The sequence below is a fragment of the Conger conger genome, chromosome 9, assembly GCF_963514075.1.
Source record: "Conger conger chromosome 9, fConCon1.1, whole genome shotgun sequence".
Classification (NCBI taxonomy): domain Eukaryota; kingdom Metazoa; phylum Chordata; class Actinopteri; order Anguilliformes; family Congridae; genus Conger; species Conger conger.
This window is the reverse complement of record NC_083768.1, coordinates 47,783,066-47,806,386: the sequence shown is the minus strand read 5'-3', so window position 1 is coordinate 47,806,386 and position 23,321 is coordinate 47,783,066. Positions and strand designations below refer to the sequence as shown.

The 23,321-nt window shown below is 42.9% G+C and overlaps 1 protein-coding gene across 1 annotated transcript in view; it reads right to left on the bottom strand.

Moving 5' to 3' along the window:
* ctnnal1 (catenin (cadherin-associated protein), alpha-like 1) overlaps positions 1 to 23,321 on the bottom strand; it is a 70,076-nt gene that overhangs the window by 23,499 nt on the left and 23,256 nt on the right. Inside the window, exons 2-3 of the mRNA XM_061255355.1 lie at positions 10,482 to 10,671; positions 1,153 to 1,340 (exon numbers count right to left, since the gene is read on the bottom strand). Of these exons, the coding sequence (XP_061111339.1) occupies positions 1,153 to 1,340; positions 10,482 to 10,671 (378 nt within the window). The remainder of the gene's footprint in view (positions 1 to 1,152; positions 1,341 to 10,481; positions 10,672 to 23,321) is intronic.

Below are 23,321 nucleotides of genomic sequence, written 5' to 3'. Positions count from 1 at the left end.
AGTGTGTGTGTGAATGGGTGAATAAGAGGCATCAGATTGTGCTTAGGATAAAATCCGTATATAAATGCAGTCCGTTTATGGTTTGCGGTGAACAAATTAACTCTACCCATTGTTTTTCATTATATGATATGCCATGAGAGGTGTAAGGAGAATAACAAATGCAGACACATTTATTTCTTATTATTATTACTTTTAATCATTCATGTTTATATTTATAAATTCATATTTTCCTCTCTGACTGCCTAGCAAATTTGCTCAAGTTCATGCTTTTCTGGCATCTGCGCTTAAAATAGACATAAAATCTTAGAGCAATTGCTTGTTCAAGTTTTCTTTGGAATGGCTGAGCTAACCGCGTTCTGCAGTTGCTAAAATCTTTCCGATTAAATGGCATTTTATTGTGCAGCACTAGCCTATGACTGGCCTTTGTAACGTGATGAGGAAAAGTATGTGAAAGTTCTGCTGCGAAGCCGCTGTTTTTTTGTGTTCCCATCTCCAGCTCAGGTAGCCTTTCGCAGAAAAGATGGAGTGCAGGAAGGAGTGCGAGGGGCGATTAATGAGTCTGCTGTGTCTCGCAGCGCGGCAGAGTTACTGCGATGGCCTTGAGCTGGCCTGCAACTGAGAAACCGATTAAAACCCCGAAACAGGCTGGTAATTTAAACACGCAGAGCAGAAATACTTTGCACATTCATTTCCATATTCAAACACATTAGAAAAGGGAAGATATATATATTTTTTTTTTTCCAGAGATGTCAACATGTCAGAAAAGTGAAAAAACGGCAACGCTGCGAAACTATTTCTTCCTCTAATGACATGACAGCAAAAGTTTGGGGCGCATTTTTGACAACGTTGACAATGACAATCAACAATAGCCAAAGAAGACACAAGAACTACTATGAAGCTTGCTGGCAGTTCAGCTAGGGTACGTTAACCTGTTAAGACTATGGTAGTCCTTTAGGTGCAGTGTGCTGCATTGTCAACCTTATTCGTAAGAACTCTGGATCAGAGCTTCTGCCGAAAAAAATAGCAATGCAAAGTAAACACCCAGCCCACACTCACTACAGTAACGGCAGGGGAGCGTGAATACTCTGACAGAAACACAGACCCTAAGGCCTCTGGATGTGAAAGTAAAGTGCTGTGGGGGCGGGGGCCTACTTTGTTGCGCGAGGTGATGATCTGCTTGATGACGATGCGGTCGGCCAGCACCAGCACTTTGGTGACGGAGGAGAGCAGCATCCTGGCGGCCTTCACCATGCTGGTCTTGTCGCTGAAGACGGTGATCCGCCCGTCCGACTCGGGCTGCTCCGGGCTCAGTGCGTCAGTCAGCTGCGCGATGGCGTCTCCTGGAAGCACAGGGAAGGAGTGTGGGGAATGAGCGCCGGTAGCCAGCCGAACGCTGCTACATTTTAACTGGGGCTGATAGGGGTGTCTGCCCTGGGAAGCATGTAGGCCAGTGGTACATGGTACATGGTACATGGTACATGACTGGGAACCGGAAGGTTGTTTGCCACGATAAGATCTGCACACAGCTGTTGGGCCCTTGAGCAAGGCCCAATGAGGCTTAAAACCCTCTCATTGCTCCACGTGATAGTCCCCTGCTTTGTCTAATCAACTGTTTTTACTCACCAGGAACTGTGGCCACTCAACAAAAAAGTTAGTTTCCTGTCCGGGTGGTGATGCTTTACACACACAAGCACACACACACAAATATACACAAACTCACAAAAAATAGAAAGCTCCTCTTTGAAAATGTGAACCAACTACTTGTATTTACAAACAGCAAATAGCATGTGGGGAAGGTTGGGGGTGGTCATGCTTCACCTGGCCCCAATGCTTGACCCTGACATGGCCTGCTACCAGCACACTGATGCCACCATCTTCTTTGCTCAGGATACAGGACAGAAGTCCTCGGGCCATGTGACAGAGCAGGACTAGGGTGACCGGGTTATATTTTGGGATTTCCAGCGGGCCTGGCTGGCACGGAATGTGGGAGAAGCGACCAGCCTGCTCTCCCGTGCGGACGCACCAATAGCACAGGGCCTGGTTCCAAGACGCTAAACTATGTTGCAAAGTATGCAGGGAAAAAACAAACAACACTGAGAACAGCCACCAGTGGCATTTCCAAGCTGGGCTAGACTTGGCCTGTGATCAAAAAAAAGAAAAAAAAACACCATACGCACGCCAATACACACACATACCCATTTGCTTTCTCTTTCTCTCTCTCATTTTCTCCCCTTTCCAGTCTTCCCATTAGTCTGTCTACGTCTCTCCATGTCTGTATTTTGTCTAGTTCTATCAGTTTGTACTCTAAATGTTTTTGCTATACCCTTCCCTCAGTTCTGTGAATTACGATTCTAAATAAAAAATAAAATAAAAATGGTGGCGGGAAGCAAACAACATGACATGGCGATAGCATCGGACAGCCCATTCCGTGCCAGACCCCAAAAAATGGCAGCGAGCGATCAGAGAGATGGACAATTAACCGTGGCCGCTTCCAGGCAGGGCCTCTCGCTTCGCTGAGCTCGCTCTTGTTAGCGAGGAAATTGGATTAAAGCTGGAACAGATAGGAGTCTTAATTATGCAACCGAGAATTCAAAGACCCGAGATGCGACGCAATTTGATTACAGTACCTGTATCTAAAAGCATACCCATTAGTTCAACATCATGTTATTTATTTGCCCTGCAGATGCCCCTATTGGAGAGGACTTTAATACGGTTTTAATACGTTCCACATGTAAGCAGGTGGCTCTTGCTTTGAGCCGTGGTTCAGGAGCACAAAGGCAGAACCCCACATTGGCTGCAGTATGAACGAAGCTTCTGATTATGAGTCCAGAGCAATAACAGTGCATAATATCAAAAGGAAAATTAATCAAACGATAGACCATTCTCGTTTTTTACGCAAGACTTTGCTGCAGTCTTGATGTAACAAATGATCCTTGAGCTGGTAAATTATCTACAGTGTGAATTAGGCCACTAACACTGAGATCTCCTCTAACAGTACTTGCAGTTAAGTGCAGCATGATTATGAGTACCTCAACTTGCTAATTACTCCACTTGCTAGCAGCCATCTTCAGATAGAGTGGGCTGAAGAATTATTGGCACCCTGAACAAAAATTGAGAAAATGGCTGCGTATAATAAACAACGTAGATAATGATAGAGGTCTTCATGTTCAGACATACGGGAAAACAATATGCCTTTATTTCAATACATTTACATTTTGTTACAATGTTTTTTTTTATAGTGATCTCATTTTTTCTGAAAACCACAGGTGCCAAAATGGCAATACAACTGCACACTGCTTTACACATGTTGGAAGATACAGATTATGTCAATAACTGTAGTATTTTTTAGTTTACAGCATTTTTTATGCATATTTATTAAGTGTGGCAATAATTCTGGAGCCCACTGTAGCTCTTATATACACCATGACACTTGAGGCTATGTTTATTTTACTAACTGAATGATTGACAAATTGACTGACAGACAGATTCACAATAGAGCCAAAAAACGGTAACATTTCAACCACCAGGTGAAAGGAAAGAATTGGGCTATCTGCCAGTGGAAAATAAAGACAAACGGCAATGAAAAACCTGTCCAATGTTGAAATACGTTTAAAGACGGACTCGACGAGGCACTTGAATGAATCCCTTAATAGATACAGATTTTCTGGATCAAAAGAGGATACACAGGGGCTTTTTCGGAAGAAATACTGCAGGGTTTTTCCTGAATTCCAAGGCCGTCATTTTCCATGCCAACTTGATGACAAATGTGAGCTTCTTTGGCAAAAAAGCCTATTTCAAAACCGTTGTGTATAGCAAGTGTAATCACACATTCACTGATGGTAAAACAATTTATTTTCTGCACTTTTGCAACTCGGTAATCAAGTAAATATTTCAGATCAGGATATGATATTTCAGTAGTGATCTAGCCAGCTACGATGCCAAGTGGAGATACTTTTTTGATTGTTGATTATCCACTCGTCTTAGCAGGCTAATGAATTTACGCCCAAATCAGTTAGGACAAAACCATTTAGGAGATACAAGTAATCATGGTGGCACAATATTCATTCGTTGATTTTGTCGTAAAGTACCTCGTAAAGTAACTTCGTATAACTGGCCTTTGGGAATGCTCAGCTCACGGGCTCATGCTAGCTTGAAGTTATATGATATGAAGTTATACGGTAAAAGTAAATGTTTTCCCAAGAAATTAAAGTTCTGAGTGTGCAGTTGAAGAGATTAGAATTCTGAGCATAGCTGACATCTCATTACATTTACTGAATTTAGAATTCTGAGCATATCCACTTGAAGTCTGATGTGATTTACAAACTGTTTTAAATTAAACTAATAATACTGCTACAGCCAATGAAAATATATGAGTTATCAAAAACTATTTTGGAAAAAAAATTATTTCTATAACAGAAATAATTAAATTAAATTAAATTCAGGTTTCATTTATGTTACTTTTTAAACTAAATATTTAATTAACATTAATAACAAAGTATACATAGTAGGGGCATGGTGAACCGATTCTTTTAGTTTCTCAATCAGGTGAGTTTAGCATTGCTGTGTTATCATACAAATTGGTGCTGGGGTATAATTATAATTCCACTGACAGCCAACATTGAAAATAAGGCAATACAAATCTCCATGCAAATCTTTTTCTCCTGAAAAAGCAAATGATTCTAAATCAGTAATATCGGAGTGGAGTGGATTCCTCAGAATGCCTACAATATAAATCAGATGCATTTCAGACAATGTATTTGCCCTGGGAATTTGCCCTGTGCCTCCAACCCAATTTGCACATCAGGGATCATAAATCGCTGTGTGCTGGAAAGGCAAAGAATTCCAGCGCAGTAAAAGTCGGATGAACAGGGTCCCTCAGAATGTCTACTGTAAGAATCAATGAGGTTCAGACAAGGCCTTCACTGTAGGAACTGTGGCTGAGGGTGTACCCCCTGCATAATTTTGATTGAGATGATTTTGAGCCAGGAAAAACCCTGTACTTAAATATTTTTTAGAGAATGCAGATAGGTATACAACAATTCAATATCTGTAAACAACATGACACATACTTTGTTCTTTTGTACAAAAGATTGTCCAGATCCAGTATTTGGAGCCTTTATATTGTTTAAGTCAACACACATAATGCACTGTAATATAATGAAACGTTTGGTTATGAACATAAATATACATCAACCCTGAGTCAAGACCATCCACTGAAAGTCAGCACACAAAGTCCCATCAGGGCCTATCCAGCTAAATGGATTAAATGTTTGCCACAAATCACCTCCATGTCTCACATTGAAGATGTCCAGTGAAATAGCACTAATTTAATCAGCTCCTCTATTGAATGAATCACACAAATATTAACTCTGCTGAGTGCTACTCTAAAAGAGCAAAGAGGATTCTGTATATTTATTTATTTTGTAAGGGGCAGAGACTGGATTGTATTGTAATCTAACTACAATTTAAGGCTACTGGCTTAATTCTGAAACCCTTACTGGAAGAGAGCAGAGCCATACGTCACTGTGTCGGGCAGAGGCTAAAGGCATCATCACTTCCCCTCAAACTGAGATCACATGGAGTGCACAGATAAGAGCAGAGATTCATAACAATAACGGTCAATGGGACAGGATGCCGTGAGTCAGTCCTTATGAAAGATGAAAGGTCTGATGCACATAGGCTAGGCTGCATTATGGTCTGATGCATGTTAGCTGACTTTATCAAGGGAGTAATCCAACAGAGCTCTCAAATTTATCCATCGCGATAAAACTACAATGTCGTCAGGACTGGCTGCATTTCTGTTCTTTTTTTATTTGCAGGTCTTTATGAACATGGAAAAGGAAATAAACACGTAAGTAATAATAATAAAAAACTAGGCACATTCATTGACCTTTTCCCCCTTATTCATCTCCCTTTTACCATTCCCCTCTTCTTTTTTTACACTTTTTACACTTCTTTGACACATCCTCTGCCTTCCCTCCCCTTTAGGCCACAATGAGGCTGGGCTCTGTACTTTCCTTCCTATAACATTTCATTGTATAAAAAAAAGATACACTACGTACACTATGCACAAATACACATGTATACATACACCCTTACATGTACATAAACAGCACATACATATAGTGTGCACATACACATACATGCCCAAGCAGTTACACATGTACGTACTGTACACATGCACACATACCCCTGCAAATACCTATACACATCAATATACATCCCAAACCTGCATGTACGCCATTCACAGATATGCTCATAGACACATTTGCATATGCACATAATCTCACACTCATAATATCTGAGGACTGGTACCATTTCCTATTCCTATCTACTTTTCGCTTGTATTTTGAGTCTGCACTGAGGCTGCAATGTGGGGATTTTCCAGATAAATCTCTGTAACAGTAGCCAGAAGCGTGCATCTTGATGCCCTTTTAGCCTCCTGCCATAACAGAACCTGCTCAGTGTCCAGGCTTCTTCAGCTCCATGAATGACACAATCGGGTCATTCCATGTGAAATTCAACAGGTCTTACCGGACCTGTGTTGTAGAATCACACCACTTTACTCGTGCAAAGCAAATTAAATGCAACCTGGGTGAAAACTTCCAATGGCTTCTAATATGGAGGGGCGATATGTTCATATCTGAATTGCAAGTGTGCACATTCCTCAAAGCAAAATCAATAAATAGCAAAGAATGAACCTATTCAATAAGAAACATTTGGTGCATTTTGCCAGTGGAAAATTCACACATGGGCATCAAGCCTTCACAATGGCTAAAAAGTTACATTACATTACATTATATTACTCACATCACATTATATTACATGACAAGTTCATGCAAATGATACAGAAACAATCACAAATTACCACACACAAAAAGCATAGACTGTTTAAAGGTACTTTAAAGGTAATTTCAGACTTCTAACTGTTAAGAGAGGAATTGCAGCAACAAATACGCTCAAACCACAACACTGTTCATCCCACCCCTTCTCTGTGAACACGCTCAAGTTGAAATGCCATTGGCTGTGGCAATTACAACTCATTTTCAACCAATGAGCTTGAATTTTTGTACAGCTATACGATGTTTTGGTACAGAGTGTCGGCCCGTCAACTGCATATTTTGAAACCCAAATCTAAGGACTATAAACACAGGTAGAGGGTGAGTCAACATGTCAGTGAGCCTTTTTCAATGATAGGAAGGGATTTTGTAACAATATTTTAACACAAAAATCTTACCTATTGTACCTTTAAAGACAACCTGATATCTTCAGATTAAAAAATTCAAACAGGAATGTAATAGAACACACTCAAGAGAAAAAGGGAGTATACTGCTTGAAGCCACAATGTCTTTCCTGCTGAGACAAAGTCAAAAGTTACCATTAGCTTATTTATATGTCAACTGGCCTTGCTTAAAGCGACAGTTCTGACTCATGCAGGCAGTTTGTGGTCAAAACTGGCTCATTAATGTCCAATGTCCGTTCATTCACCACGTTTAGTCATTTGCCTGCAAGAAGCATACGACTCAACCGGTATGTTTAATAAACAAAACACACTTTCCATGAACGTACAAATAGTTTCATTAAGCCCTGTTAATTCCCTAACGACCGCAATAGATATCGTAAGACTCCTGTCCCATGCATTGAAAAGGAACAAGATTCAGAAACGGATACGCAATGCCTTTTGTGTTATATTTTTAGCGGAGCTCCACACAGGCAAGTTGTGAAAAGAGAGGGTAAAAGAAAATTCATGCCAAGAGTTCTCTCTCTGAGCCGGGTGCCATCCTGCAGACTAAAGCAATCTGGCCAAAAGGCTAGTGCGAGACAAAGAATACCCACAATGCCGCTTCCTGCATTATGCTTGCAGCCTAATTTTCCGCCGCGCCGGTTGCACCCCAGAACGATTACAAAGCGCTTTTTCAGCCAGAACCGCTTTGCACCCTATCCCACCCCCGCTGTGCAGCGGCCCGTCAGCCGAGGTCATGAACATCCCCGATCTGAGATAGAAAAGGCTTTACCAAGTCTTATATATTATATTCTTCTTACACGTCTGCCGTTAGAATTCACACGGCATCGCGTTGTGGGGCTCATCCGCTTTGTTCCCTCCCGCACATCGATGAAGCGCCCAGAGATCTGCACGCGAAGAGTCTTCCTCCGACTCGTGTCTGTGGCAGCCCGTCTCGCAGTGTGACGGAAAGCGGCGGCTGACGTCACCTGCGTCTCAGGAGAGTGATGTTCTTCAGACTCCCGAATCCACAGCGGGAGTTGCAGCAACGAGAGTCGTTAAACACACTTAGCCGTTCCAAATCGGGAGAGAAAGAGGAGGGAAAAGTGTAACAACTTGAAAAAAAAACTCTCTAGCACGACTCAAAAATGCCATTAGCGTGATTCAGCGCTCGTTTTCACAGTAGAGGAGATGTAGAGGCAGTGCGTATCCAACCACGTTTCGACCTATGACTGTCTTTGTCGAGTACAGCTATAGATTTTACCCGCCCACCAGCGCCGTGTCTAATGAAGACGGTTTTAGGTTGAAACACCGTTGGCGTCGTAGGGGGCACGCACGCGAGTATTCCTTTATTCCTTTGTGCTCACTTTTATCGTTCATTTACTTCGCAGGGTTGTGTCTGCCACGCAGAGAGCGAACCTTTTAGGGCCGCACGCGTCCTGTTGTTGCCATGGACCCGTGCGGGCATGAGAACCGACGGCGAGTACTCCTTTATTCCTTCGCGCTCGTTTTTATCGATCATTCACTTCGCAGGGTTGCGTCTGCCACGCGGAGAGAGAAACGTTTAGGCCCGCACGCGTCCTGTTCGTTGCCATGGACCCGTGTGGGCACGAGAAGCAACCGCCACTTCAGATGGGCTATTCACAGCTCTGAGGAGCACACAGTACTCGGTACTGTCTGAAAGACGCACAAACACATCCCCTTTTGTTTTCCGCTAAGTGCCTGGGGCTGAGGTAAAGGAGATGGATGGCTTTGGCCCCGGCCCCCAACCACACACACTCGGGCAGGAGGGACACTGCAGAGTAGAGAGGGGATCCCTGCCGTGTGGGCAGGCGGTCCCGGCTCGGTATCCCAGCTCAGACACACGACCCTCGCCCTGCTCCGACCCCAGCAACCGCTACGTCGTAGGAGGCCTCTCGAGGAGTAGGAGGCCCCCGTCCTTGGAAGCTGGAGGCAACTGGTGAACCCAGAAGCTTCCAGCATCAATAACAGTGTACACTATCGAAATGGAGATGAATCACACTATCTCTCTCTTTTCTTTTTTTAAGGAGGATTTCGCTGCAGTCTTGATGTAACAAATGATCCCTTGAGTGCAACAAGCTGGTAAATTATCTCCAGAGTGAATTAGCCGATAATATTGAGATTTCGTCGAGCAGAACATGCAGAAGCGTAGCATGATTACCTCAACTTTCCAATTACTCGACTTGATAATAGCTACAGTGCCCTCCATAATGTTTAGGACAAAGATCATTAATTTATTTGCCACTGTACTTCAAAATTAGAGATCTGTAATAAACAAAATCATCCCAAACACTATGGTGCCCTGAAATGGGGGGACTATGTCTAAACACTGCTGTAATTACTACAAAGAGAAACCAAAATGTATAAAAATACCGTTTAATAAAATCTGATTATGTATGCCTTAACCCAGGGGTAGGAGTACATAAGTGTTACTTCTTCCAACTCCTTTTCGCACATGGAATTAGGTTTAAGTTTAAGTGCTGGTGGAGGGAATTTATGATGTCTTTTTATATTTTGTCGTTCATCCGTTTTTAACTACTGTTATTTTGTTACGATTTTACGTTTGAAATAAAGATAAGATCAAATGAAATGTTAATTGTGTGATTCCAAATCCAAAATTGTGGCAAATCAGAGACAATAATGGGTCTTCGTCCCAAACATTATGGAGGACACTGTATGTTCAGATGGTGGGAGCTGCACTGCACTAGAGCTCGGCGTGACCGTGACATCACTGCAGGACGAGGCCCTGATGCGCTCCACTTATAAAACCGAAGCCAAAGAGGAACCCGTTTTTAAACATGCAGAGAACACTGGATCTGCACCCAGAAGGACAGACACATCAAACTCACACTCACAATTCAGGACATATTACTGTATTGACATTGCATGCATGTGCTACCCACAATGCCAGAGATTATCCATTAATAAGAAACAGGGACAATCGATGGAAAAGCAGTACAAAAGATGCATTAGCTCTCCCACGCAAACATACACATGCTCGTTCTGTCTGGAGCACGCACACACACACACGCACATACATCCATTCTTGCACTGACACACACAATGTTTATTCCACCCCCTGCCCCCTCAATCACTCATACGCACTCCCACTCAGAAACACACATATAAGCACACTTGCTAGTGCACACACACACAGACACAGACACACACACACACACACACACACACACACACACACACACACACACACACACACACTCGCGTAGCGGGGACGTACCCGCACGCCGCGCCTCGAAGCAGGCCAGGCTCATCTCCTCCTTCAGCTCCTCATTCTCGGAGGCGATGGCCTCGCCCACGGTGACGAAGCGCCCCACGGCCACGTTGACCGCCTGGCCCACCCTGTGGATGGCCCGCAGCGTCTTCTCCGACTTCTTTGGCTTTTCTTTGTGGTTGATCAGGGTGGTGATCTGGAAAGCATGAATAACGACAAACCCAGGGTTAGGAAGACTGTCTGTACAGTCCTGCATGTACTCTAGAGCTGAAAGGTTTGTTTTGATTTCAGCTATAGTGCAATTTCACTGGTGGTAAGAACCTGTGCCTTTGGAGTGCAGGACATTTGAAAATCTGCGTTTTACATCAATTCACTATATAAGTATATAATATCACAATAATGGCACAATAAATGCATGTTGTTCATACATTTATTGTGACACTAGTAACAAATGCAGAATGAAATGAGCTAATGCTACACAAAAAAACAACAACAAAAATAAATTTTAACAGTGGTGAAGGCAGAAATACATTTTTGGGCAGGCCTGAGAAAAGGTTGGTAGGCCGACTAGGTAGGATTTTTCAGAATCCATTTTCCAAACTGTTCCAGTACTCCTTGAAATCCTATGACGGGATTATTCCTAATGGCATTGCGTTCATTGTCCTCACTAGACCAACTCCAATCTCAATAAGAATAATACAGGCACATTTCATCCTAATCTTCCCCCAAATTAAGACACTTGCTCAGGCAGAATGAAAATGTGACCTCTTTACTGGATGACTTCAATTGGTAGAGCCACCATTTTGGCTCCATTATGGGACCTGTAGGTATTTAAACTTGTACTTCAGTTGCTATCCTCCAGGGGTCCCTGCAGTTCCAGTACAACCTCTTTGTAGGGGCTTTTGAAGTTACTTGAGCGGTTTTCTTGCTTTAGACCAGAGACCCCTGAAAGCCTCATACCTTTGAGGCTGTCAAGATTTTTGAGGTCACTGGGAGACATCTGAGAGAAAGAAATGCGTGAAATGTTTTAAGATCTGAAGAAATGCTGAAATGCTAAAAATGATACTTCTCCACAGTAACCAACTCTGCACATGCATAAATATGTGGCTTCATAAGCACATGTTTTTAGTTATTTATTTTTTATTTTATATGTTTTGCTCTTATTAAAATGCCTGGGGAGAAGGATAGAAAATATTACCAGGAAACGTAATAATCAAAGAGTATGCGCATGTTTTCACCAAGCATCGACATTCAGAAGACACTTTTATTGCTGGCCCTTATTGTAGGTATATTAAGTTATACACATAGATACTCAAATGTGCACAAGCATACACACATACATATATGCCCACACGCACACTCACAACCATGCACCCAAAGTCACATCTACACATAGTACGTCCACACACACAGCACATATGAACACGTGTGCACACGCACCCACACACCTACACACACACAAAAATAGAAATGCATGCATACACCTGCATTGACACCTGAACCCTGAGTCACATGCACACTCTCCACACGACATGGTTGCATTAATCTGCGTTAGTGTTTTAGTGATGTTGCATGTACAATGCAGTCCATAAGTATTTTGACAGTGATACAATTTATGTTCTTTTGGCTCTGTACTGCAGCACACTGCATATGAGGTTAAGGTGCAGACTGACACCTTTAATTTAATGGCGTTTACATCCATATCGGGTGATCCGTGATGGAATTACAACCCTTTTTATACACAGTCCCCCCATTTTAGAGGCCAAAAGTAATACAGTGTGAATGCACCCATGTGTTTCAACACTGAGAGTCAAACTGAATGGACTGAGGAGCATATGCTGGTTGAATGTGATGTAGCATGCACACACAAACTGTAAAATGACAGAGCCTCCCTTCACAGTGTCCTGTGAATAACATGTCACATGTCTCTGTGCAGGCAACGCATGCTCCGAACAGTGTCCGTTTTACTCCGAACAGTGCCACCCTGGTGTAAAATCCAGCTTGACCAGTGTTTCAAAACCTAGCTTGAGCTGTTTTTTCAGCAGGGTGAAGGAATGCCCCGTCCCGCCAAGGTGGAACAGCGACACGGCGCAGAGCCGGGCAGCCGATTGGCCGTAAACGAGCAGGGCTTGGCCTTAAAAACCAGCTGAGCAGCGCTGGCTTCTGCGATATGACGTATACGCATGTGAAATGCGGGGGGCGGGAAGCTGATTTGACTGAGGGTAAATGAGGAGGGGGAAGCAGAGCCGTAGCCTGTGGCTCTGGGGAAGAATACACGTCGCTGCATGAAAGGATATTGATTGGAGGGGAACGGAAAATTGACGGACAAGTGATCAAAATACACGCCACTGGTACAAGATGACCTCAAATTGATATTTTCCAGGAGGTGGATGGAAAAGATACAGTATTAAATAGGTATTATAATTCTCTTTGTTCATTTAACTCAATTAAATGCATTTCTTTAACTTGTAATTGACTTGTCATGGCCTTGTCGGGTGGGGTCCGGACAAAGGAATTTACTAAATTGAGGAAAAAGTGAATTTAGATTTCAGCTGGTCTTTAAAGGTTGCCAGATGAGCGTGTGTTCTGTAATGACCGCCTCCCAGCCAGAGCTCATCTCCGTTATGCAGGCTGGCGCAGGGGGTGGGGTTACATTGAGCAATTTGCGAGGCGGCAAAAGAGATCAAGGAAAAACAAACGCCAAAAACGCACCGACGAGCCAGCGGCCAATTAAGCAGTTTGTTTTGCTTTGGGGCGAGATATTGATTGCTCTGGACTGAAGTGCCGTAGGCATCAGCAAATGAGGAATTTCTTTTTTAAAAAACACACAAAAAATGCCAGCACATTCACATTTTCATTTACTTCTTGTAATTATCATCATTGTGGCGATGATGAGGATCAGCTGCGGAAGGGCAGATGGATAGGAACTCCAGTGAAGGCAGTCCTGATTATTCCGGAAGCCACCTGTGTAGCATTCAGAGTCTCTCCTCCCTGCCGGCTCAGCGTGCCAGCGGCAGCACCCGGTGCGGCCTGACGGAGAAGGAAAGGAAAGGTCTTCTTCGCGTCAGGGCCCTGCAGAGCGTGTGCGGGGAGGTCAGACCCTGCCGTGAGGGTCTCTTTGGCGTGGGCGGTGGTTTGTTTCCCTGCCCCAAAATGCCACCGCTCCCTGCCCAGACGGCCCCCATCGGAATCGTCAATAATTTAACGGACGAGCCAATTACGGGCACCTGCACTAATTAGTCTGTCCTCTTCCTGTGGAGAGCAGGGAGGGGGGAAACGAAGGGGGGGGGGGGTTAATTATGCAGCTGTGGGTGGTTCTGATGGGGGTATTTGCGGCCTCCTGCGGTCCCTGCCAGGCGGGGGCCGGCACACCCAACAAGGCCTGATGGGACTTTAGCAGAGGGATGCAGGGAGGGCTTCCTGCTGAGCAGACACAGAGGATGATGGGACAGTTGCTTTTTAAGCGCAGCGGAGATGAGTCCTGGAACGTTCCCACCCAATGCTAGCATTTTTTTATTTCCCCCCCCACTGCGTTGCTACGGCACCTTCTTCCAAATCCCTGAACTGTGGAAGACCCAGTAGGCCTTGTTTGAGGAAGAGAGGGGGGTGTTTCCGAGGCGCGTGACGTCACATGGCGGGTGAGAGCGGTTACCGCTTAGCGCCGAACGCGTCTGAAGGTGAGCGAGATGGCATGGCGGGAAGGAGATAATGCAGGCCGTGAGTCAGCGCTGCCTGGGCAGGCCCAGATAGCTGCTCTTCACCAGCCTCTCTGCTTAATGGGGCTCTGTGAGTCAGAAGAGGCACCCTGCCGTAGACCACACGCGGAGTGGGAAGCAACGCTGCCGTCGCCCGGAACGCGCTCCTCGAAGCCCCTGCATCTCCAGGCGGGCGGCTTGTCGTACAAACGGCTCCGTCGTTATGGAAACCGCTCCGTTGCTGTTTATCGTAGAGTGCTATTGACAGGCATGAAGCGAGGGGGGGGGGGGGTTATCTATAGGTTAAGAATGCTGTCCTTCTATAGGATGTCCTGAGGGAAGCGACGAGGTGCTGTATGCGACTGCCCTGCGCCTTCAGGGGTCGTGTCCCGTAGTCGCATAACTCAAAGTGCTCAATCACCTCAGATGAGAAATCCTGTGTGAAAGCAAGAGGTACGCACAAGTGTGCAAGAGCCTGTGATGCACTGGGTGTGGGAGAGCCTGTGTATGTGAGTGTATTACAGTATTAGCTGTGGTCTCATATCACATAGTGTGTGTAAATGAGTAAATATGAGAGTGAGAGTGAGAGTGAGAGAGTGAGTTATCTTACTTCATGCACTTCATCACATGTACAACTTCCTTCTGGTTGGGTTAACACATGGCTACTGTGTACAAAACGGGCACAGAGCCAAGATATTCAGTACTGACACGCCCAAGGGAGAAAGAGGAACTATTTGACAGAGGGGTTTGCTGACTTTTTCAAACCTACCCACAGTCTCGAGGGAGGATGTTCCCACCTCCTACAGAAACCACTCCATTGTTCCTGAATGTTATCGTAGCTGCCAAGCTACAAGTAAATCGCTTCCGCTCGGATACTTTGGGCCGTTTACTCCTGCTGAGCCTTCAGAAAGGAGGGCAGTGGAAATTCTGTCAAGTGTCAACTGCTGTAACTTTATACAGAGGGTAGTGTCTCGGCGTCAGGCGAAGGCGGCAGCGTTTGTGGGAAACCAGAGATGCTTGAAGGCTGTGTGGTAGTGCAGAAGGGGTGGCCCACCAAAGGGCAGTTTCAGGAAAATGTAAGGGTTCCTAACTTCTTACACGGGGCTGCTGCGCTCAGTGTGCGGGCCTACGTGTTGCCGTGACATTGCAAGTCAAGTGTACCAAGTCACGGAATCCACATTGTGGCTTGCTCATGGCAGCCCTTCAAAGAGAAGTGATGCTTCCCAAGGTGTTACTTCTGCAAAAAATCTTGAAGCCATTTTTCAAGTACGGATGGCACACGTTTGTTCTGCCGAGATTATGGAGTTCAGTTATCTGCAAACACAAACTCTGACCCCAAAACTGAACATTTTGACACCAAAATCTTCGTACAGCGTCTTTTAGGCAGCAAGCGATGCGACCAGTGTCTCTGGTCTCCTCAATTGTGCAAGCCTGCATCGCTTCATTTACTGCCTTCTAACTGAATTTCAGAGTCTCGTCTGTTTGATGCATAATTAGGCCAACGTGTACCACAGTCAAAGACCGTCCTCACATATGCAGAACGTTCTATTCATTGAAAAAGATCATCAAAGGCTGTGATGAGGATAAAAGCGGAGAAGAATATATTTGACGCAAGTTTATGAGAAGGATGTTCCTGAAGGATGGGTCTGACTTCCTAATCACCACATCCTCAAACACTTCAACTTTTCAGTCAGCGACATAGTGCCTAAAAAGGCACAAATACATTTCTGGCATTATAAATGGCACCGTTTCCGTACAACGAAATTCCCTGAATGTTTCTTTTTGTGGACTTCAATTACGCCCAAATGGTGTTTTCATCCTGCCTTTTTTACACGGAGCGCACTCTTGACAATTCATTCGTTTTTTGGAGCCATCCGTAGAAACATTCCGTGAGAAGTAACACATTGAAAACTTTTTCTAGTTCTGCAGCATACACCATTTTAATCATCACTGCAATATGCTCTTATATTGAACATGTCCCAAATTCATCAATCACAAGTAATTGTGTTTCTGAATAGATTCATTTTGAGACACTTCATTTGCATCTCTTATCGTATTTGCAGAAGGCGCATTGTGGAGTAATGTACAATATACCTAATTTACAGTAAGAACGCCGTAAAGAAATTCACGCATTTGCTGTGCAATTTAACAAAGAATGAGGCTTTTGCATAATTACAGTATAAAAATAATACTGCTTCTGGTGGAGATAATGTTTTAGGTTATTACCTAAATCATAATGGGTTTATTTAAATCTGAATGAACCCAAGCAATCCCACAGGCAATGGGGGATATTCGACCCACAGAAGAACAAAAGGAAGTTTCATGCAGAAAAAATAGTTACAGTACAGGCACTGATACATTCCTTTGAAATCATTGTATAAGAGCTACTGTATAGGCAATGTAATTAGAATATAAGAGGAAGGGATCCAGGCTCAGTCTTAACCTTGAGGGGGCCTGGCTATCTAAGATTAATGGGATACCATTAAGGGGCTTTCTCTCCCTCAAGTGACAGTGAGTGAATGAGAGAAATGATTAAACACTGTAATCGTGACTTTAACGTGTGCACTCTAGTCTGCTGCAAAATACATTTATGTGATTTTTAACAATCAATCTCTACTCCACAGTCAAGTCCGGAACATACGTTAAAGGTATTAAATGGATTTTTGCTTCCTTGAATCACTGCTTATTTTAAAATATAAAGACTAGGAAATCCACTTAAGAGTTGTTTTCCAACCGCTATCAATAATATTAAGTTTTGACTGATGAATGGGTTCCATAGAATCTTTACAAGCTTGTCATACACGCCACATCAATATCTGGACCATTTATTCCGCCAAAACAATTAATTTCATGTCAGACTCCAATGTACTGTACACGCACTGTGTTATGGAGGCACCTATGAAAGCCATTTTTCTGATTTAAAGGTCCTATACTGTGGGAAATTACATTTCCCTTGCTAAGTGGATAATAAAGGAGTTGAAGGTGTTGTAAAAACACTGTGAAAGTATCAAAATGCACAGTCCCCACATAAATCCACACCATCCATATGAGCAGTTTGGAATTCCGTGAAGAAGTGACAACCGTAAGCTTGTTTGATTCACCACAGCGGACCTTCTAGCCAGAAGATCCAATCACTCGGCACAGACAGCGTTCAGTAAGTTGGTGCTAGCGAGCCAATCAGATGCCAGTCACAAAAAAAGAGGTACTTCTCAACGGGAAAAATGCCTGGGAGTTTCACATAACCGTCTATGTGACAATCTGTGATTTAAGTTGCCATTTTAATACTAGGACGTTTTTATTCGGACACATTTGGCACGTGGCACTAGATCCACTGAATTCCGATGCCGCTTTCCAACTGAAATATTTCCTTTGCTAACAAAAAGCTAACACTTCTGCCCATGTTATACATCATCACAAACGGTTCTGTGAGGGTTCCCAGGCTCGATAAATTTCTACGGTGGCTAACGGTACATTTAAGACGATAAGAATTGGATGAAATTTGTCGTCATATACAAACAAATGTGCAGTGTTATGTATTTTAAAGGATTTAGAAAAACTCTTTTAATTAATTAATTTCTCCCATAGACCATCAGATTTTTTGATCCAGAAGTCTCAAAAATGCTAATGAACCACATATACTCACAGAGCACTTTATTAGGAACATTTTTACTTTATTAAACCCACTTATTCATGCGATTATCTAATCAGCCAATTGTGTGGGAGCAGTGCAATGCATACAATTATGTAGATACGGGTCAGGAGCTTCAGTTAATGTTTACATCACATTTTTTCCCCATTCTGTTGGTTGATCTAAGTGACTTTGACCGTGGACTGATTGTTGGTGGAAGACAGGGTGGTTTGAGTATCTCAGAAACTGCTGATCTCCAAGGATTTTCATGCACACTAGTCTCTAGTCTAGAGTTTGCAAAGAATGGTGCAAAAAAATAATTAATTTTAAAAAAATTAAAAATTTAAAGAAATCCAGTGAGCAGCAGTTCAGCAAACAGAAACGCCTTGCTAATGAGACATCAGAGGAGAATGGCCAATGACTGGTCAAAGCTGACAGGAAGGTGACAGTAACGCAAATAACTACGCACTGCACCAGTGGTACACAGGAGAGCATCTCTGAACGCACAGTGCATCATAACTAAGTGGATAGGCTACAGCAGTAGAAAAAATAAGTATAATAAATGCCTAATAAAGTGCTCATTGAGTGTATATTCCAGAAGGGAATGATGGCACGGCCTATTTTGGCAATGGCATTTGTGAGTAAAATTATAGGCTACTGCAATACAGCAGGACCGAAGGTAAAGCAGCCCACAAAGCACTACTGGCAAACAGACGCAGTCCAAGGCTTAATATGCACTCGCAGACTGAACACTAAACTGCCCATTGTTAATCACTCACAATATGGCTGTCAATGCACTATACCCTGACACTGACATGTCTTCTTTAGTCGCTGAAAAGTAGTCATATTGACAGCTTAAGCATGCAGTAAAACAATCTTTCAATATTAACAGCATCAAACCGTAATGGCTAGGCCTAATAAGTTTAAAACAATCATCAATCCCCATAAGAGCCTGCATTAACTTAAATTGCATCATAAACGTAGAGGATAGTTAATGGAGATAGCTTTTTCCAACCGGTAGGATGACATTCTTGGCATCATGTTGTCAGTTTCACATCTTAACAGGAGTTCATTGCACTTCCAACTGCAAGTCTACTAATTTATTGTTTTGTAAATCTAAAAGCTCTTTCTGTGTAGTCAGCTTTCCACAGGGACAAAGCCAGCAAATCAGCTCGGCTGTGTAGAGTTACCATATCTTCATGCAGACTGTGAAAGTAAGCCCACTGCATTTACAGTCAAACCAGGAGACCTACTCTCAGAAAGGAATGTTCAAATATCGTATTTCCATATAACGAGCTTCTCTATTTCAAGGTTTCTTTGCTGGGCAAAATGATTTGTCTGGGAGCTTTCACACTTTACACCTATGAAGGTGGCATGATGGTGCAGGGGGTAGCTTCCTTGCCTCACAGCAAGAAGCACCTGGGTTCGAGCACCAGGCAATTCTGTGTGGAGTTTGCATGTTCTCCCCATGTCTACATGGGTTTCCCAGGTACTCCCACAGTCCAAAGACACACAGGGTAGGTTAATTGGAGTGTAAATTGTCCTTCAGTGTGCTCCTGACCCTTGACCAAGGCAGAGACCTCAAAACTGGAGTTGGTTCTCGGGCAAGGCATTAGGCTGCCTACTGCTCCCAAGTAATTAAGATGTATTAAATACAGTGACAGCCACAAACAAATAATAATAATAAATAACAGAGGGTTTCATGAGAATGAAAAAGGTTCATCCATGGAGACAATCCAAAGAACCCTTTTTTCAGACAGTGTGACCTGTTATGAAAAACAACCTCCGCAGCGACCAATGAGGAATGAGCATGAAATTATTACATCAATAATGCAGTACACTGGTGCTTCCAAAAAAGAACCATGTTCAACATCCCTGATCACAGCAGCGAACTGTCAAACAGAGACAGAGATTGAGGTCTGCAGGTCAGCAGGTAGTGGTCCAGTGAGTGACAGAGACGGGGTGGAACAAATCAAAATCAATTCCAGTCTGACGACCCCATGTTTCTTGGTGGAGACATTGATTTCATGGATAGTGGCAATTGGAAATATCATGTGGATTGTTCTTAATCAAGTGATAATTTCCTTGACGACAAGATTATGGGCTGTGTTGGCGGATAAGTGGCTGTAGCAACCGGTAGCAACCTGTTCATTTTAGTAGTGACTGCACTGTACATACTATACACAGGCAACAGCACCGCATGCTCTTGTGAAAAACACCCGAGACTGAATGCTTAAGCATACCCAAGGTTATCAAGTCAAGAGCGCATTCCCACGGTGACTATGTGTGGTGAGCACGGTGTGAAAATGCCAGTTTCCCCCCTGGTTATGCGCCTGTTGATTGTAGCACCAGGCGGTAAGTGCCAAACATGTTTTTAAATGCCTGCTTTGCTGACGATGCAGCGTTTCAAAGGGCCTCCCGCATTTAATAGAAGGGAAGGTCTGGTCTGAAAGCTGGCAGGTCTAATCTCATTTCCTGCTCTGCCGAATCCCATTTGCACAGAAAGGGTCCGCATTACATCACTACCTTGCATCCAGGAACGTGAAAAACCCTTTGCTTTGAACAGGCAGTACACAAACTCCGCGCTCGCTTGGAAAGCAATTTAAGAACGGCCCTTCTGGAATACCATGCCTTCTATGCAGGAGCGCATAGCTATCTGCTGAGCATGTGAGTATTAACTATTAGCCCACACCCGGGTGGCCTGCAGAGTTTCCCACCCCCCCCCCACCTATAGCTGGGTTGTTGTTTTTTTTTTTTCCTCCACCACTTCAGTGCTTTTCTCCCCACTGGGAAGTTTTTTTGTTTTTTTTATCTCAATTGCTTGCTTTCTGGGGATTCAAGCCGATGGCTGGGTTCCTCCCAAGATCTCTTCTCACTGGAGGGGTTTTTTTTCTCACCACTGTCTCTGTGCTTTTCTTCCCACTGGGAAGTTTTTTTTTTTTTTTACCTCAATCGCTTGCCTTTCAAGGGCTCAGGCCTGGTTTTGCTCAATTTTCCTTTGTTTCCTTTGCAAAGCATCTTTGCAACAGTGTCTCTAAAAAATGCTTTACAAATAAAATGTAATTTAATGTGCAGCCAATTTACTTGAAAAAAATATAATCAAAAATCAGATTTTTCTTCATTTTTTTTCTACTTTCAAAAATAATTGTGAATTCTGTATTTAATAAAATGTTTCATAATGGATCATATTCAGGCTGTCATTGCCTGTATCCTTGACAACACTAAGAACTTTGAAAACTGCTTCAGACTCAAAACTGATTTGGAAAGACTACAAAACAATGATTCTAGAAGCTAACATCAACACAACAAAAAACAACAAACTGGTCAATTGCTTGTGCTGCAATGTGAACACGGTAAAATATGAAGAAAAAAACCATTTCATACATACTTCTTTTCAAGCATTTTTCTCACACAAGTACTATATACAGTACAGTAGTCCTCTAGCAGGCCTTGTCTCTTGAATACTACAGTATTAATACTGTAATTGGTACTCTAATTGCTACAGTACCATGAAAGGTATTTGCCCCCTTACTGATTTCCTCTATTATTGCATATTTGTCACACTGAATGGTTTTGGATCCCTAGACAAAAATGTAATATTATACATATTGTACCAGAAACGTCTTAAGGAGAATGTTCCGTCATGTCCTGTGAGCTGAAGCTGCAGTGTAATTGGGTTATGCGGCAAGATATTGATCCAAAACACAAAGGCAAGTCGACATCTGAATGGCTGACCTGACTTGATCCCAATACAGATGCCTTTTTATTAGCAGTTCATGCTCAAAAACCAACCAATTTGTCTTATTAAAAGCAGAATTTGCTCTGCAAAGAAGAGTGGGCTAAACTTCTTACTATGTAGAAGACCGATATGAAATTATAGGAAACGTTTGGAATTATTGTTGCTGAAGGTGGTGCAACTAGTCAAGTCAATTACATTTCACATGGGTGATATATATTCAGTGATCACTTTATTAGGTAGACCTGTACACCAGCTTGAAAATATTTAATCAGCCAATCATGTGGCAGCAACCAAATGTGGTCAAGAGGTTCAGCTGTTTTTCAGACCAAATGTCAGAATGGGGAAGAAATATGATCTAAGTGACTTTGACCGTGAAATGATTGTTGGTGCTAGACAGGGTGGTTTGAGTATCTTAGAAACAGAAACAGAAATCTCCTGAGATTTTCAAGCACAACAGTCTCTAGTGTTTGCAGAGACTGGTGCGAAAAACAAAAAAAAAAAACATACAGTGAGCAGCAGTTCTGCGGGCAGAAATGCTTTGTCAATGAGAGAGGTCAGAGGAGAAGGGCGAGACTGGTCAAAGCTGACAGAAACACAAATAACCACACATTACAAGTGGTATGAAGAACATCTCGGAATACACAATGTATCAAACCTCCAAGTGGATAGGCTACAACAGCGGAAGACTTAATAAGTCTAAAAGATAAGTCTAAAAAATACCTAATAAAGTGCTCACTGAGTGAAGGTGTTTGATAACATCTTTCATTATGAAATAGGATACTAATGTTAAAATGTGTATTGTGCTTATTTGACTAATATTACATTTTTCTAAAGATCAACAAGAGGAAATCAGGAAGTGGTCAAATATTTTTTCACGCCACTGTACCACAGGCTGGTCTATACAGCATCATGGCAAATAATGTGAGCAATATGGAAAATGCTAATAAAGACTGCAATAAGGCCTTATAAAACATCAAATATCGAAGGTTCAATATGGTAGCCCTTATCAAAAAGACTGTTTCAGTGTGTACAGACAAGAGGCTTGATCCAGTATGTTTACGGTTTGTTGATTTCATACAGATAGCCTCAGGAAATTAAACAAATGGCTAGATATGGAGAGAAAAGCAACACATAAAAACACAGAGAAATAGAAAGGGAAGAAAAAAGGAGATCTTGACACCTTTGTGTGCTTTATTTGTGGCTTAGGATGATGTTAACGCAGTTGTTATTAGTAACATATGGGGTAGAAAGAACAACTACTTCTCGACTGCGCATTTTCCACAAGTTTATGAGGACATTACACGAAAAGGGCTATATTTAACCGAATTTGGATTACACTGCAGTATGGCGTTAACGTCCTGGTTTTAACACTATTTCCTGTGAAGACTCGGTCTGAAACACCGGCTTTGTGATAAAAGTACTTCTAATTATTACTTACAAAGATTAACATTATACTAGATTCTTTTCATACTTGCTATAAAGAGACACAGACCATACTTGCTATATAGAGACACAGTTAATCAATCATTTTCGATCGCAAAGCATTCATAATAAACACACTACTGCGTCTGGGCCCAGAAAAAGAGCAATAATTGGCATCCAGACCCCTAACCCAGACCCAGAATATTACACTGAAATGCTTTAGTTGACCAAGGAGTGGTTTTTGGGCACAGCCACTAACCGGAAGCTGTAGTTAGGAAGCAGGGGAAGGAAAGAACACATCAGCCGACCATGACTGGTGAGCTTACGTAATCTACGGTGATGCGCTTATTCATGCAGCAAGT